The sequence below is a fragment of the Andrographis paniculata genome, unplaced genomic scaffold (assembly GCF_009805555.1).
Source record: "Andrographis paniculata isolate CXL003 unplaced genomic scaffold, ASM980555v1 Contig98END, whole genome shotgun sequence".
NCBI classification, from domain to species: domain Eukaryota; kingdom Viridiplantae; phylum Streptophyta; class Magnoliopsida; order Lamiales; family Acanthaceae; genus Andrographis; species Andrographis paniculata.
This window is the reverse complement of record NW_026137637.1, coordinates 2,134,620-2,151,963: the sequence shown is the minus strand read 5'-3', so window position 1 is coordinate 2,151,963 and position 17,344 is coordinate 2,134,620. Positions and strand designations below refer to the sequence as shown.

At 34.1% G+C, this 17,344-nt stretch overlaps 1 protein-coding gene and 1 pseudogene across 1 annotated transcript; both read right to left on the bottom strand.

Annotated features, from left to right (window-relative positions):
* Positions 1–4,122: 4,122 nt before the first annotated feature.
* LOC127243768 (NADPH:quinone oxidoreductase-like) lies at positions 4,123–4,911 on the bottom strand (annotated as a pseudogene).
* Positions 4,912–5,094: 183 nt separating this feature from the next.
* On the bottom strand, positions 5,095–6,609 carry LOC127243767 (uncharacterized). The gene has a single exon (XM_051263932.1). The coding sequence runs from the start codon at positions 6,607–6,609 to the stop codon at positions 5,095–5,097; it is 1,515 nt and encodes a 504-aa protein (XP_051119889.1).
* Positions 6,610–17,344: the final 10,735 nt, after the last annotated feature.

Genomic DNA, 17,344 nt, shown 5'->3' with positions numbered 1-17,344 from the left:
AGCTCAGCTAACCCCAAACTCTTCCAGTCTTTACCCTTCTGACCGGGTAATTGCGGCTATTCTTTCAGGTGACCGCAGTAACTCAAAATTTTTTGTCTATGAGCTTTACGTTCAGTATCTTACTGAACGTTTTTGGCCTTATTCGGAAACCAATTACCCCTTGTCTTATCCAGACCCTTTGCCTTACCCCTTTTGCCTCATTCTTGGGACTCAGCCGTTAAACCACAGTCTCTTTTTTCCAGTCCCAAGTTTGATAAGAGAAACCTTAAGTATTTTTATACTTTCAACTATCAACCGCAATTTTTGTCTCGACAGTTTGGCTGCTGTCAAGGTTTACCAGGTCCACTCGCCCGCCCACACCTAATAACTCAGAGCCCCGACGGGCGAGTTACCCCTTCTTTGGTTTCACCTTATCTTTCCCAGCTGATTTCTTACATCACTTCCAACTCCTACCTTCATTTCCCCCGTGACCCCAAGACGGTGGAAACCTTTCCCTCTTGGTGGTCGGATACTTGGGCGGTGGTGGCCCCTCCTACTGACCAATTGCTGGCGATATTAACCCCTCCTCCAGCCCTTGCTTTGGGCTCGCGAACTCTTGCCACGGTCCTCAGGAGCAAACGGGCGGCTCCCGCCGAAGGCCCCAGCGCTCCAAAGAGGAAAAGAGCCGCCCGACCGAAGGCCACCACAAGACCGGTATATGATCGGCAGACGGTAGAGAATTATTTGGTGTCCCTACCTGTGGACCCAATCTGGATGCCTGCCAATGTGCGGCGACACATGGGTAAGTATAAGCCATAACCTTAACTCTGTTTTTCCTTCAATTTATTCTTGACAAGGTTTTTCCTCAGCGTTGTTTGCTGAGAAACCAGCCGACCAGACTGCCGATCATGAAACGGATCGGTCGGTTGATCCACCATTCGTCCCCGAGGTAATCCCCTCAAAGTCTTTCATTTCTCGTAATTATGGTTTCTAACTTTACCTCTTTACCTGGGCGCAGACTACTTCTTCCCCGCCTGCAGCCCGGAGTGGTGAACAATCGGGCGCTATACCGAAAGAGCTGCCCGTGATGCCTCTCGACAAGGACCCGACTTTGAGGCAGATGTCTTCATCAACCTCCACTCAGTCCCGACCGGAAATGCCGGTCGGCCAAAGGTCCGCCATTCCATCGGAGGCACCGTCAGTAATTCGTCGGGAAAAGGACCCGACGATCATGTTGATTGCGTCATCGACATCTACCCCTTCTTAGCCGCACGTGATCCCGGTGAGCATATAGCATGTTGTGAGATTATGTTTCCTATCTAGAGTCTAACTTATATTCCTTATCTCAGGGGCTTGCGGCAGCCGACCCGGTGGTCGAACCAACGATTACTGAACACCAACCGCCGGCGGTCCTTGAGCTGGTTCAACCGAACGCAGAACCAGAACCGCCGATCCTTGCATCAGTCCAAGCAGTGCTTCAACCAGTCCAAACAAACCCTGAACCAGTCCAAGCAGACCCTATACCAGTCCAACACTTTGAACCAGTCGACGTCTCTTCTTCAGAGTCGGGCGACCCTTCTGTTAATCAGAACAGCGAAGCCGTGGTTAGTATTTTTCCTTGTCTTCATCCCCGTATGCTAATCCCAACTTTCTTTGACTTGACGTCTTACATTTTCAGGGTTCTGAGCCAGGCTTCATAGGTTCTCTGCCCGCAGCCGCCGAATCGGTTGGTCGGATGAGGAACCCTTCTAGCCCTCCCCCACTAACTCCGGTTCTGCTAACTCCTTCTGAAGCTACGGCCGTCCTCCACCAGGTAACGTCTATATCACTGCATTAGCTTATTTTAACTTATGAATCTTTAATCACTCTAAGGTACTTAAACAGGCAACTTGTGAGCTTACTTTCCTCAGCAAAGTGCCATTACTGGGATCTGCCTGACCAGTAGTACTGCGCTGCGTCGATGTTTTCTTGGCTGATCTGAGCTCTGCAGATGTAAACTCTCTACGTCAGGTGGTCATTGATTTATTGGTGCAGACTTCTGCTGAGTCTGTCGTGGCACCAATCCTCAGTCGGATGATGGAGAGGATCATTGAACTTCAAATCCACCTGCCTTTGATTCGACCCCCAACATCCAACTCTGCACCGTCTTAGCCCATCCCTGCCACTGCAACCATTGAGGCGTCCCTGTCAAAGGCGGCAGTGGTACTGAATGAACTTTCTAGTAGGTTGACTGCACACCAGCAAATGCGCCATCATTTGACAACTGAAATCTCTCAGAAAATGAAGGAACTCGAGAACCTTCAGAAACAACTGGAGTCATTAGAAGGCTGCATTCAGGAGGATAGTCGCCTGGTGAAGGAGCAGCGCCAGACTTGCGCCAGCCTCCATGACCAACTCCAAGCCAGTACTCGGTCAAGGATAATACAGGAGCACGAAAGTGCCGTCCATCAAAGAAGAATGGCCCGCACTGAACAGAAATGGGCCGACCTAGTAACCGCCCTGAAAGCACTCCTTATGTAACGTGTTTCGCATTTTTATGTAACAAATGTAAACATTACCTTAACTCCATCCTTTCTCTAAGTTATTTAATCAACTCATTTGCACCACAAAATTAAAACATGACTTGTCCATCTAAGGAGATAAGACGACCAGAGGATGTTGTTTCGCCGTCTGTTGATCCACGGTTGGTTGGTTCTCAGTCGGCTGATCCGCTGTCGGTTGGTTCTAAGTCGGTTACATAGGTCAGATGGTCCGAAATCGGTTGAGCCAGGTCGTGTGGTCCGCTGTTGGTTGAGTCAAACGACACAGAGGTCGGCTAATATGAAGGTCGGTTGATGCGGAGTTCGGACCAAGTGAGGTCGGGCAAAGAAGAATGAGACGGACGATACGTGGTCGGACAAGAGACCAGATGGTGGTCGCTTGATGGGGCGGCCAATGAATCGTTTGTTCTAGCGTTCAGTTAGTCTCTGGATTGGTCGGGTGGTACATAGGTCGGGCGAAACGAAGTCGGGCAAGAAGGGACATGACAGTGGATATGCAGGTCAGACGAAAGGCATTTCTGGGACGGTAAACAGATTATATTCATACAAAAAAGTATAAATATAATATTCGTATAAAGATATATTAAATAATATAATTATATTTTATATTTTTTCTCTATAAATTTTATTTTATTTTTTATTTATATTATCTTATATAAAGATATTGGATAATATAATATTGTTCATTATATATTATTTAAAATTAAATTTATATATTTATTAATTGAATACAAATTTTAATGATAGATTCAATTGAAATTAAATTTGTATATTATATTTTTATTTTTGTTCTTTTATTTCAACAATTTAATAATAAATATAGTTAATCATTTTAATTATTCTCAAATAAAAATTAACATTTAAATATACACGTATAATGTAATATTATTTTAAAAATAGTTATAATTTATATTTCATTAATTAATTTTTAAATATTTTAATTATGTATGCACCCGTGCATAGCAAGGGTTGAAACGGTAGTTATTATTATTATTATTAATACTGTATTATTTTGTTATGGTTAATTATTATTTGTAAATTGGTCAATTAATTTTGGTTTCGGATTGTAAATGTTTTCTGTTATTAATATTTGTTAGGGTATTGAGTGGTGAATGCTGGCTTATTGAATACAAAAGTGGTGATTATCTACGTTAAGACTTATTGAGGACAACATACCTTGGATTAGCCAATAGGCACACGAGTGAAACTTTCAATGTTGCATCACAAAAATTGATTTAATATGTCTAAGTAATTAAAAAAATATCACGTTGGTTATAATCTTTTCTTCACTTGGATTCTACTTGTTCTAAAATGACAAAATTCTTGCATGAAATCGTTTAAAAACTCGGACACACCCAGGGGAAAAAAAAACACTGACACACAGAGATGATAACACAATATATAGAAAGCAAGATATCACATCCAATCATTCATTATTAATCTTAACAAGGATCAAGCTAATGAGATAGTGCATGTTGCATCATTATGGAAGTCATGTTCTACTAAAAATCTTGCCTGCAGAATTTTTAGAGTTGTAGCTGCAGAATGGATTTTATTCAATCACACAAGAATCTCATTCTGTATAATAAAAGTTCGAGCAAGCTTAAGCAGACTTACCTTGGAGCCGGAGGGTAAAGGCGTATAACGACAAGACAACCTCCTTCAATCACTCCTTGGCTGATTCATCCATTAAGTTCCCATCACTGTCGAATTTGGCAGGAGCTTGGAATGCATTGAGGAAGAACTCGGGCTTGTTGATGAAATGCAGATCAATGTACACTCCCGTATGGCGGAGATGATACTGAGATCTGCCGTCACCAAATCCTCCTATGGCGCTTACAATTGCTGCTACTTTGTCCCCCCAAACATTCGGGGGCCTAGATGCCCAATCAATTGCATTTTTTAAAGGACCTGGCGAGTTCGACATTATTAGCAGAGAAAAATTCAAAATTCTTGAGGTAAACAAATTGTATGTGGCATTACCATATCTTATTTATTAAAGCTCCCATTTTCTGTCCAACAATCACTTTTCTAGCTAACAACTATCCGACATGTTGACATGAAATGGTTCTATAAATTAAGAGCACATTAGACTTTGTTCTATAGCAAATAAGTATGGACTAAATTAATGTAAGGCTCTAATGGAACAACATATGCATCATATATGTAAATAAAAGTTACCGGTCATTGAATAATTGTATTCCGGTGAAGCAAAGAGTATGTTGTCGGCAGCAACAATCTTCTGCCTGAAAGCCTCTACTGCAGGCAGGTATGTCCCATTAACCTCAAGATCAGTGTTGACAAACAGCAATGGTGATATATCCACATACTCGATCTCTAAACCATTAATGGACTTTGAAACGTCTATGGCTGTGTATATGGATTGATTCATTCCCAGCAGTTCCAGCACAACATTGGCCAACAACAAATGAAAAGCACGACAGACATAATATCAAAAAGATGTTCACTGTATAGTCATTTGAAAGCAAACATAATCCACAAATTATTCATTGATAACATTAAGGGGAAGGATCTCGTTAAGAAGGAAAATTGGAATCAAGTTCGAAAATGTCATCTAATCACAAGTTTGATCACCATTATAATACGAATCTGGATTAAAACTACTGTCGATTTCTTCGATAAATTTAAGTATGGTAGCAAATAATTGTGCAAAAGCATGGGGCATTTGGAAAAGTGCAGCTTCTCGCAGACAATCTATCAATGGAATATCACTCTCTAATAAACCTAACGCGACACATGCATTTCTAAATGAATCATGTATAACACCATCAACTGTTCTTAAGTCCTCATATGATACAGGAGCGCGACGGGACTGCAAAGGCAGACGAAGAAAATATCTTTCTTGGTCAGTTGGCCTTGCTGTAACAACCCTCCCTACTATTGAACCTTGTTTGCGAAAATTCCAATTATTGTGTGATCGATCCCATACAAAATATTTTGGAAATTCTTTGTGAAGTAGATTAAGTGCCTTGGCATATGTGTTGGTTGCATTCATGACAAAGAATTCAGTAAGCATAGTTTTTTGGGCACGTGCATTTGTTACAACATCTTGTAAAGAGTCTGTTACTTTGAATGAAGTGTACTGAAAATTAGGTAAATGCAATTGCAGAGCAAGTACAGGAGGGTGCATATCTGTCAAGGGGAACGCAAAAATACGCCAACAAGCTTCAGGTGGAGCAACCCAACGGCCAGTTTGGAAATCAATGATCTTATCACGAGGTGTGTCGGGTGTTGTTGTGCCCACAACATAGGCAACCCGATCATGACCTTTATACACATATTTGTAGAGATATTTTACAAGTTTGACACTCGAGCATACTTCCAAGTTTATATGACAATCAAACTTAGCAAGTAAATATGGATTATATGGTACCACCCAACGGTTGTCCAAAGTACGTCCACGCACATAAACAAAAATCCCATTATTTTGTCTTCTGTACTTGGGATACCCATTTGGAGTATAAATTGTTTCATCCACAAATTCCTTTGGGTAATGATTCTTACATTGGCCATCAACCATGCACACATTAGTTGGGTTTTGAGAGCCACAAGGACCATGCATCATATGTTTCAAGACTAACTGAAATAAGTAGGGGTTTGAGTTACTATCAGGAAGTTCTGCAGATATAAATTTGTCGTAAGTTGTTGGATTGTGTAATTTAAATTGTGGAAACATGATAAGTAGCATATGGGCATGTGGCAATCCTCTTTTTTGAAACTCAATGACGTATGAATACGTCTGCACTTTACCTAGCAAGTCTTGTTTGAAGAGTTCATTTTTCAGTTCTTCAAGTTTCATTCTAAACACACGAGCAACAATGTCAGGTCTATCGGTTGATAATTCAAATGGTTTTAAGACTTCTTGAATCTCAGGCCATTGTGGATTACAAGTGATTGTAAAGAAAAAACCAGGCTTACCAAATTCTTGCACAAGAGCCATAGCATTCATATATCTTTGTTGCATATCACGGGGACCACCAATGAAAGAAGATGGAAAGACAACTGGTTGTCCAATCATAGATAACGGTTCATGTTGGGATTGGTTAAAAGCATCTAGAATACCCTGCATGGTGTCGTGACGGTGTTGTTTTTGCACTTGTTCAGACCGGAAAAAATCTAGCCTTTGAGTTTCTATTTTTATGTACTGGTCGGTTATATATTGTTGTAACAAACGGCCAATATGTAATAGTAAAGTAGGAGTTGCAGGGTGTATTTGGAGGCGATATGCATAGTACTCTCTAATGGAGACATGACTCTTGTCCATCCGGCGTTTATTATGTCCTAATTGCATAAAAGTGAACAAATGAGGAAGATAAAAATATTTAGAAGACAATGCATCAATTAATACATACTGTAATGTGGGGAGCCATTTATTAATAGGTCAACTTCTTCAGTGTAAAACGACTCTGCTGATAAATTAGGTGTTGACTGATCAGAGGAAGACGAAGATGTAGCAGAATTTTTCACAATACCCGGATACCAACCCGGCTGGCCAAAAGAATGGATCAATGGATATTGAACAGGATCGTAGGCATAAGAATAATAATCAACCTTTTTGACAGAACCATCAACCGGATATACTTGTATGTCCCTAGATAATTGGGGACAATCTGAAGACCCATCCTGCCATATAATTGATATATCATCAACCCGTGGAAGATTATACACTCTTCGATCTAATCGATTTGATGTTTTTAGAAATATTTTATAGTTATCAAGACAAGACATTGTATACAATTGACGGAATAAACTTGCATAAGGGTTGAGATGAGACAACTCAATCAAGATTGTAACAATAGATGGATGTAAAGTAGGGGTAATTAGTCAAACGTGTGGCAAGCTCTTGTGTAGGATCATAGTAATAAAGTTGCAGGTTTCTCCGTACATTTGTTGATGGGAGCAACGAGTTAATGAAATGGTGAATTGTATTTTTAACACGGAATATATATAAGTTGTGATCATTATTACATAAAGATACGTCGTAGTGAACTCCTAATGTAGAGAAAGCAAAAGAGTTATTATAAGTTCTAACATAGGTACGAAAGTGAGATGATAGTTCATGGCGATTAAGGAAAAGGTCTTGCAAGGCAGGTGGCATGTCCATTGGTGGTAGGGAAAACTTTCCACCAGCACAACATAGGGTTTTATGCTCACGGTAGAATAATAATGCACCACAAAAACGGAATTTAGTCGGTTGGGGTGTAACCCAAGGCGACACATAAATGGCAGACAACCGTAGTAGTGGAGAGTATGTTGGTAAGATGAGTAAAGTTTCAATAGATACGAAGATACATAATAAATTAAGTAAAGAAACAACATTTAAAAATTTAATAAACTAAAAAACGAAAGTAAAAAACAGAATATGCATACATGTTTGGTTAACCGACCGACTATTACTTGTTTGGTTAGTTAATCGAAGATCACTTGTTTGTTGCCGACGTCTAATACATTGCAATGACTGAGATTGCGTCATCGGCTGTAAAAAGAAGAAGTTATAGGTAGAAAATAAATAAATAATATGAATTTGAGAAAAGAAAAAGACACAAAACCAAAAAAAGAGTAAATAAGAAGATTACTTATGTCCCACAAAGTAAGTATAAATTGATAACAACATACAAGTTTTAATACCCAAATCAACTAATACATAAGGTCTACTTTTAAAGTCAACTATAGAAAATTAGTAAACATGTTGAATCCATTTTGTTCGTGGTCAAAACAAAAGTTTCTCAAATAATTCAATAACAATGAGATTCAGTCAATAAGAATTAATAGGGTACACCATGACAAAATAGAATAAAAATAGCAATTTTTTAAAAAGACACCAACAATATCAATAACAAAACAATGGACTATAAGAAATATTGAAGAATTTGATTTTCAGAAATTCGGAAAGAGATATCAGTGTTCAATTTTGATCAGTTATGTGAAAAACACAAAAGCAATTATAAAGAAAACACACCCAAAATTACAATAAATAAATAATCCACAAAATCAGCAGTATTCCAAACTCAGACCCAGGTGAAATCCAAAACAGCAGTATCTAAAATACGAAATGAAATGGAGGAATTCGAAACAAATGCACCCAAAATTCGACCGAAGCAAAAACCAGACAAAACTAAAACTAAAACTGGTCGGGGCAGAGATCTGTACTTTCGATGGCCGAATGAAAATCGCGCTTTCGGTTCACAACAACGAAGACCACACCAGGGAAAGCCCAACTGTTTAGGGACAGTGCATTGTGATGAAGATGATGATAGACAAAGGCGTGGCTGGACGGCAACAGCGGCGGCCTGAGCTGCGATTTCGGCGGGGAAGCGGAATAGCAGAGCAAGTGGCTGTGTGAAAAGACAGTGGTGAAGGGGTCGTCGATCAGGCAGATGAAGCAGGAAGCCAGTACAAAGGTAGGTTAAAGGGCTAAATTGTCATTTTTGAAATGAGGGGCAGGATAGACTTTTCAAGTAGCAGATCCGTACAAGCTCGTCTTTTCAAGCCAGTAAAAAGGTAGGTTAAGGGCTAAATTGTCATTTTCGAAATGAGGGACAAGATAGACTTTTCAAGTGGCAGATCCGTACAATCTGATGTTTGCCCTAATGTCGCTTGGTCTAGTCGATTGGTCTGGTTGGTTGGTTTTCGGTCGGATGGTCAGGTAGGTTGGTTAGCGGTCGGATAGGCAGACCGGAAGGTCCTCGGTCGGTTTGTCCTTGGTCGGATGACCAGGTCAGTTGGTTAGCGGTCGGATAGGCAGGTCGGAAGGTCCTCGCTCGGTTGGTCTGGTCGGTTGGTCCTCGGTCGGATGGTTAGCGGTTGGACAGACAGGTCTGATGGTCAGCAGGTCGGACAGACAGGTCTGATGGTCTGCGGTCGGATAAAGTAGGTCGGCTGGTCTGCGGTCGGATAGGCAAGTCAGTTGGTCGGCGGCAGATAGACAGGTCGGTTGGTGGGTGCGGCCAAAGAGTCTTTGTCTACCGATTCGTCTCTGAATTGGTCGGTTGGGCTATTTGAGTTCTGGAACTGCTTTAGGGTTTAGGGTTCAGAAGGTCCTCGGTCGGTTGGTCTCTGGTCGGATGATCAGGTCGGTTGGTTAGCGGTCGGCTAGGCAGGTCGGAAGGTCCAAGATGGGTTGGTCTAGTCGGTAGGTCATCGGTCGGATGGTTAGCGGTCGGACAAACAGGTCTGATGGTCAGCAGGTCGGACAGACAGGTCTGATGGTCAGCAGGTCGGACAGACAGGTCCGCTGGTTTTCGGTCAGATAGGCAAGTCAGTTGGTCCGCAGGTAGATTGAGAGGTCAGTTGGTAGGTGCGGCCAAGGAGTCTTTTGGTCTAGTGATTGGTCTGTGGATTGGTCGGTTGGGCTATTTGAGTTCTGGAACTAGTGGAGGCGTTTGGCGAGGCGGTTGATGTAACCAACCAGACGACGTTTCAAAACGTTTTGTCTTGCGCAGTTGACGGCGGTTGCTGGCGACGGTTCCAAAACGTCTTTTCAAGCCGGTACAAAGGTAGGTTAAGGGCTAAATTGTCATTTTCGAAATAAGAGGCATAATAGACTTTTCAAGTGACAAATCCGTACAATGTCGTGTTTATATGATATAATATCCGTACAATCTCGTATTTATATGATATAATATATTATATTTTTTAACAATAGGTTAGCAAACCCAAATTGCAACATGAAGCTAGCTAAAAGCATGTTTCACATCATACTCAAATTGTATCATTTGTAACTTTTCTAAATAAACAAACAAACATATTTATATGCATTTAGAATTTTAGAAATTTTCTTTATAAAATTTATTTATATTGATCATGTAAATATATATATATATATATATACACACAATTGATATTCATATTAACCATATTTTATTGATATATAATATTTTAATATTTAAATTTAATCAAAACAACAACAACATAAATTGATATTCTCTTGTGATTAAAGAAAATCATTTTTTTTATTTGTCTATCGTAAAAAATATATTTATCTTTTTTAGCAAAAGAAAAAATCATACTACTTTTTTTACAATAAAAAGACAAAAAATATATATTACGGGTGTGTTTGTTTGAAGAATTTTTGTAAAATCCTAGTATTCATCCAAATTTTTTTTTCCAAAAAATCAAATTAAAGTAATTTAGAGTTGGGTTAGGGTTGAATAATTTAACCAATTTAAAATATTCAACCCAACACGAATCGACCAATTGCCAGCCCTATACAATATTGTAATACATAAATATTTTAGGACCAGAAATTTTTTTTAGGGTGTGTTTGTTTGAAGGATTTGTGTGAATTTCTACTATTTACACAAATTTTTTCCCCCAAAAATATCAAATCAAACACCTATTTTTTATTTTTTATATTATACTAAAAAATCAATATTACCTTCAAAACATCACATTAATACATATTTATATCATATCATACAATTATTCAAATTCAATTTTTTTACTATTCATATCCCAATCCAAAATCCAAACACCAGACTATCGCAAATCATATGAATTTTTTTATTATTTTGCTTTTTTTTTTTTAATAATGCCAACGAATCGTACTATTTTTATATAATTATTTTTTGAAGTAGAGGAATTGGTCTATAATATAAAAAAAAAAAAAAAAAAAAAGAAAAGAATTTTTGTTGTGGTTTGAGTTTCATATTCTTCCATTGAAATTGATGGAATTTTCAAACTTTGCTCTTTATTGTGATCCATACTATTGAAAGAAATTTTATAGGAGGAAGTTTTTGAGTGATTCAAACAATTTCTCTTGAAAAAATAAATTAATTTCTTGAAAACAGTAGTATAATGATGATCTGATTTTTATATTTAAATATAAATAATGATAATTTCCTTAAATTATTGCCCTTAACTTAGACATTACATTATGCATTTATATTAGATTAAATTAATTTTATTAATCAAAATTACCAATTTATCTCTAATATAAATATCAATTGTTCATCTATTTTTTAATAGGATGGCCACAAAATTTCAGCATGATGCTATATTCGGATTGTACTATTTATATTTATTGAGGTGGTATTTTGAATGTAAAATAAATTTTTAGTATAATATAAAAAATAAAATAAATATTTGATTTAATATTTTTAAGAAGAAAAAATTCTTTTATAAATAGTAAAAATTTTGTAAAATGTTATTTAGGAAAACACAAATTTACATTTAAAATTAATATAATTCATTTATATTGATCACGTAAATATACGTATTCTATTTATTTGTTGTCTATATAAGATTCATATTTATATTGAATATATTGTATACATAAATTTTTAATAGTTTAATATATATTTTAAATTGATTTTTATTCAAATATATCATCTGTACTATAAACACTAACAACAACATCAGCTATTATAATAATAATAATAATAATAATAATAATAATAATATACCTCAAACAATTCAATGAAATACTGTTGAATAAGTACTCCTGTCACAAATAAATTTTTTTTTTCTCATAAAAGATTATCGTCATTTTATTTTCAATAAATTTATTTATTTTAAATATATTTAACAAATATGAATCAATTTAATTAAATTTTTAACTTTCAACTTAAACTATTAAAATAAGTGTTTGGACTTAACACTTTTGGGCCATTTGTGTGATTTCTTGGGCCTGGCCCAATGAGAGTATATATATATATATTTAGTCCTCCAGGGCATAGACATACCATAATCATCTTCATCCTCACTCACTCGTGGTTATCTCTATGCTCACGTTGTGCACACCATCTTCATCTCTGTTGTACTCCATACACTCTCGTTTACACACAGAGCACTATCCATCCATCGTTCCTCACTTCTAACTCATACACTTTCATCACCTGTGCACGATTTGCACGCGATTACTTGAATCGCTTCACTATGCATCCATATTTCGTTCGTACTTTAATCGATCTCCGCATCAATTTTCCTTCATCTCACATTTGCTAATACATCACTTACATTTGGTTGTTTGGCTCTTCTATCATTTATCTTCCCTCCGCAGGTGACTAAACTGATTTGGTGAGGTTATGTGATCTGCTTTGACGTTTCGATGTACGAAGCTCTTGCAAAGCAGCTACTGTGAAACTTTGGTTTTGAATCTGTTCAAATCTGGTTGTACCTCTTAATATGCTTTTGTCTATTTGTTAGTTGTATGGCTGTTGATGGACTGTTTGAAGTGTTCCTCTGAGAATACAGTTGTTTTTTCTTTGATTCATGTGATGATCTGTTGATCTATGGTCCTTTGTGACATTGACGAATACTCTATTATTTTTCGTCGTTTCTGTACACCGGTGTGATTGAATAACAATTGTGATTGGAGTGTAGGTGTTCCTCGTTATTGATGATAGGATTTGTATGCTAGATTGCTTTATTTTTCGTAACAAAAGCCCTTATATTTTTATCTTTCTCTTCAATAAACAAATATTTTTATTTATATTTAAAACTTCTCATTTTTTATAAAATTACTTTTAAATTAATTATAAATATATAAATATATATTTTTGTATTATATAAAATTTTATTATCTATAAAATAATATCCATATTTTATATATTTTATTGAGATATAATTTTTAAACAATTTAAAATATCAACAATACCACTCATATAAAAAATAATAAAATAATATTATAATTTATTATTAATAACTTATTCATTACTCTTGCGATGACCAAAAAGATCATTTTTATTGGTACAGAGAGACTATCTTATTAAGAAGCGAAGAGTGCATGAAAATGGAGCAGCTTTCTTGTGTATCCAAACTAGTAGACTGCCGCCGGCGGCGGTGTCATTGGCGCATTTCGGCGCCAGACAGTTGGGGGGTTATCATGCGGCGGCGGCGGCAGCGGTGTCGGTTTATGCGCCATAAGCAGCCTTCCGCCATGTCTAGGGTTAGGGTTTCTGAGAGAATAGATTTCAGCCTGCAGGGGCTGTAGTTGTATAATAGCCTGCACGAACACCACCAACAATAAATACAAAACTTTTATAGCTAATCTCATTTTTAATTTGAGATTAACTAATTAATTAATTCTTAATTTATTGAGTACTAAGTACCTCATGAGTATTCTTGTAGTATATATAGACATATATATAGATAGAGAGAGAGAGACAAATTAATCAACATTGTCTTTACATGCTAAATGACAAATTATTGTTGGCGTGCAAACCCAAGTCCCACATTGGGAGTTGTGAAAAAATTTCACATAAGTTTCAAGTGAACTCCACAAGTACGAAGCTTTTTGAAAGATATAAAAAATAAATCTGTGCGGGCTCCGCCCAAAACGGACAATATCAACAGTGGTATCAGAGCCCGGTTAGACGGTGAAGTGGACTAGATGGCATTGGACATTGATTGTGGTGGTGGGCTCGCCCTCGTGACCTGCGGATGAACCTTGTGTCGAAAGTCTACAAGGTGGCAGGGTTTGAAGGGAGGATTGTTGGGAGTTACGAAGAAAATTTAACACCTTATAAATCCCAAGTAAATTCTACTAGTATTAGGCATTTTGGAAAATATCCAAAAACAAATCCGTACGGACTCAAAAGCGAACAATATCATACTTAGTGTTGGCCCACTCCCAACAATTATAACCATGAATTGAAAATAGTTATATTATCATTATTTTTTTTTTTTTTTCTGATTTTACTATTTCTTAGAGATTAAATATTATCAAACTTTGATATGATAATGATTTTTTAATTATAAGTCTTTTAGTGTCATATTAAATATTCACATAATTCATTTGAAATGGTCGCTTTGCCAACACATACAATATTTTTTAGCCATTCGAAATTGTTTAGGGCTTCAAGTTAATTTTTTTTAAAAAAAAAAAAATTATTTTTATATTATTTGATTTTGTAAGTTATTATGATTTTTAATAATTTTTTTTTATAATTGATCAACAATTATTCTTTTATTCAGCTATTTCGAACCAGTATCATGTAATTCATGTAAATGCACTACATAATAAAATATAAATTTAACAGAAAAATATATATGGCTCTAGTTACTTTTTAAATTTTCATAAAAATGAAAGAAATTATAATTATTTTTTTATATAAATATATTGTTCGTTCTAATAAAATATCACTTAAACTTAACTTATTATTTATATGAAAATTGCAAATCCTATAGTTTGTTTGGTTTGGTTTTAATTTGAAATTGAGTTTTTTATTTGAGTTTTTGTTTTAATTATATTTTTATATAATATTTTGCGAGAGAAAATAATATATTTCTATTATATATCTTATAGACTAATTAATGTTTATTTATATATATTTTTAATAAAAAATAACTTGATGTAGACCTAACTGAGTCAACAATTATTTAAAATTTTGAGTCAAAGACATATATGCAAGTCATCAAGAGTGCTTTTTATTAAAATTAAAAATATATATAAAGGTATTAAAATTTGAAATTATTAGAATAAATTTAAAATATATATTTATATATAATAAAAGTTCAAAAATTTTAAGACTATTTAAAATAAGTTTATTTTTTTAACCTTTTTATTAAAAAAATATATATATGTTTGAAAATTCCAAAACTATTTAATTAATTATACTCCCTCCGTCCTAAATAAGATGAACACATTACTATAGATACGAGAATTTAATTTAGGTAAAATATAATTAATAAGTAATTAAAAAGTGTATTAGTAAAAATAATTATTATTTACTCAAAGTAATTATAGATTAAAATTAAGATAACTAAATAATTTAATTAAGATTAAAAAAAATTTTAAATTTTAAATTTTAAAATATGATTAAAGTATATAATTAATTTTTAAAAAAATAAAAGAACAAATTATGTGAGACGGATGAAGTATACGAATAATATATAATTAAATCTCAAAATTTGCGAAACAATCTTTTTAATTAAATATAAATAATATATACTAAAACTTCAAACATTTCGAGACTAATTAATGGACTCGAAAACCTTCTGAGTCTTTTTTATTGAAAGAATATAATATATATATATAGATATAATAAAGCTTTAGAGATTCCGATGTTGTTTTCAATAGTTTCATAAAATTTCAAACCTTATAGCAATTCATATAATGACCTCGAATTTTCCTAAACCGTTGAAAAATAGTTTTGAAAATTTCACAACTATTAAATTAAATAATATTATATAAAAAATAACTCCGAAAATTTTAAAAAAAAGAAGACTACTAACTTATTTAACTAGTTGTGTTGAACAATTCTCAATTATGATTTATTTAAAAGATATGTTAATTATTATAGTCGTTTTCCTAATAAATTGTAGTAGAATAAAATGATGCAAGACAAGTCATTTGCAAGAGATATTCAAGAGAGTGCTGATGCTATAAATAATTAATAGAGTGCTGATTTAATCTATAAAAATACTAGTACTTCAAAATTTATTCCGATTACAAATGATTTTTTTTAAAAATAAAATTATTCATCTTAAATATATTGAATAAATATAAATTAATTTAATGAAAACTTTAATTTCTTACTTATGAGATTCACTCAAAAAAATTTATTTTTATTTCTCTTCATAAACAAATATTTTTATATGTATTTAAAACTCCTTATTTTTTTATAAAATTAAGTTTAATTTAATTATAAATAAATTTCGTTCTAATAAAATATCACTTAAACTTAACTTATTATTTATATGAAAATTTCAAATCCTATAGTTTGTTTAGTTTGGTTTTAATTTGAAATTGAGTTTTTTATTTGAGTTTTTGTTTTAATTGTATTTTCCTATAATATGTTGCCGAGAGAAAATAATATATTTCTATTATATATCTTATAGACTAATTAATGTTTATTTATATATATTTTTAATAAAAAATAACTTGATGTAAACATAGCTGGTCAACAATTATTTGAAATTTTGAGTCAAGACATATATGCAAGTCATCAAGAGCATTTTTTATTAAAATTAAAAATATATATAAAGGTTTTAAATTTTTGAAACTATTTAGAATATATTTAAAATATATATTTATATATAATAAAAGTTCAAAAATTTTAAGACTATTTAAAATAAGTTTATTTTTTTAACCTTTTTATTAAAATAATATATATAAGTTTGAAAATTCCAAAACTATTTAATTAATTATACTCCCTCCATCCTAGATAAGATGAACACATTAATATAGATACGAGAATTTAGGTAAAATATAATTAATAAGTAATTAAAAAGTGTATTAGTAAAAATAATTATTATTTACTCAAAGTAATTATAAATTAAAATTAAGATAACTAAATAGTTTAATTAAGATTAAAAAAATTTTAAATTTTAAAATATGATTAAAGTGTATAATTAATTTTCCAAAAAAGAAAATGACAAATTATGTGGGACGGAGGAAGTATACGAATAATATATAATTAAATCTCAAAATTTGCGAAAAAATCTTTTTAATTAAATATAAATAATATTGTTGATGCAAAATTTTCAACAATCAAAAGTAAAATCCGAAAATAGAAATTATCTTCGAATTTGATATAATTAGTGTCTGAGATTAGAAATCTCTAAACATTGTACGGTACAAAAGTAAACTGGAAAATAAATGCTACAGATTGAAAATTAAAGGATGATCCCCGAATCACTGACTTTGCTTTCGTTTGAAGATGATTGAAGATACCCTACCAATTGCTGACTATAATCCTTAAATATTCCTCATAAACGATACCTGGAACCGTCGCCCGAACGGTTACAACACCTACTCTCAACCGTCTACTAATTCCTCTTTTGTTGACACGTGTTTTCAACCGTCTCACCAGCCGCGTAACCCAACGGACCAAACTACTGTTCTCTCACTCGATCTCTTC

Bases quoted from the DNA above. Each gene is read 5' to 3' on its own strand.
- LOC127243767 (XM_051263932.1), bottom strand. From the start codon at position 6,609: ATGCAGGGTATTCTAGATGCTTTTAACCAATCCCAACATGAACCGTTA.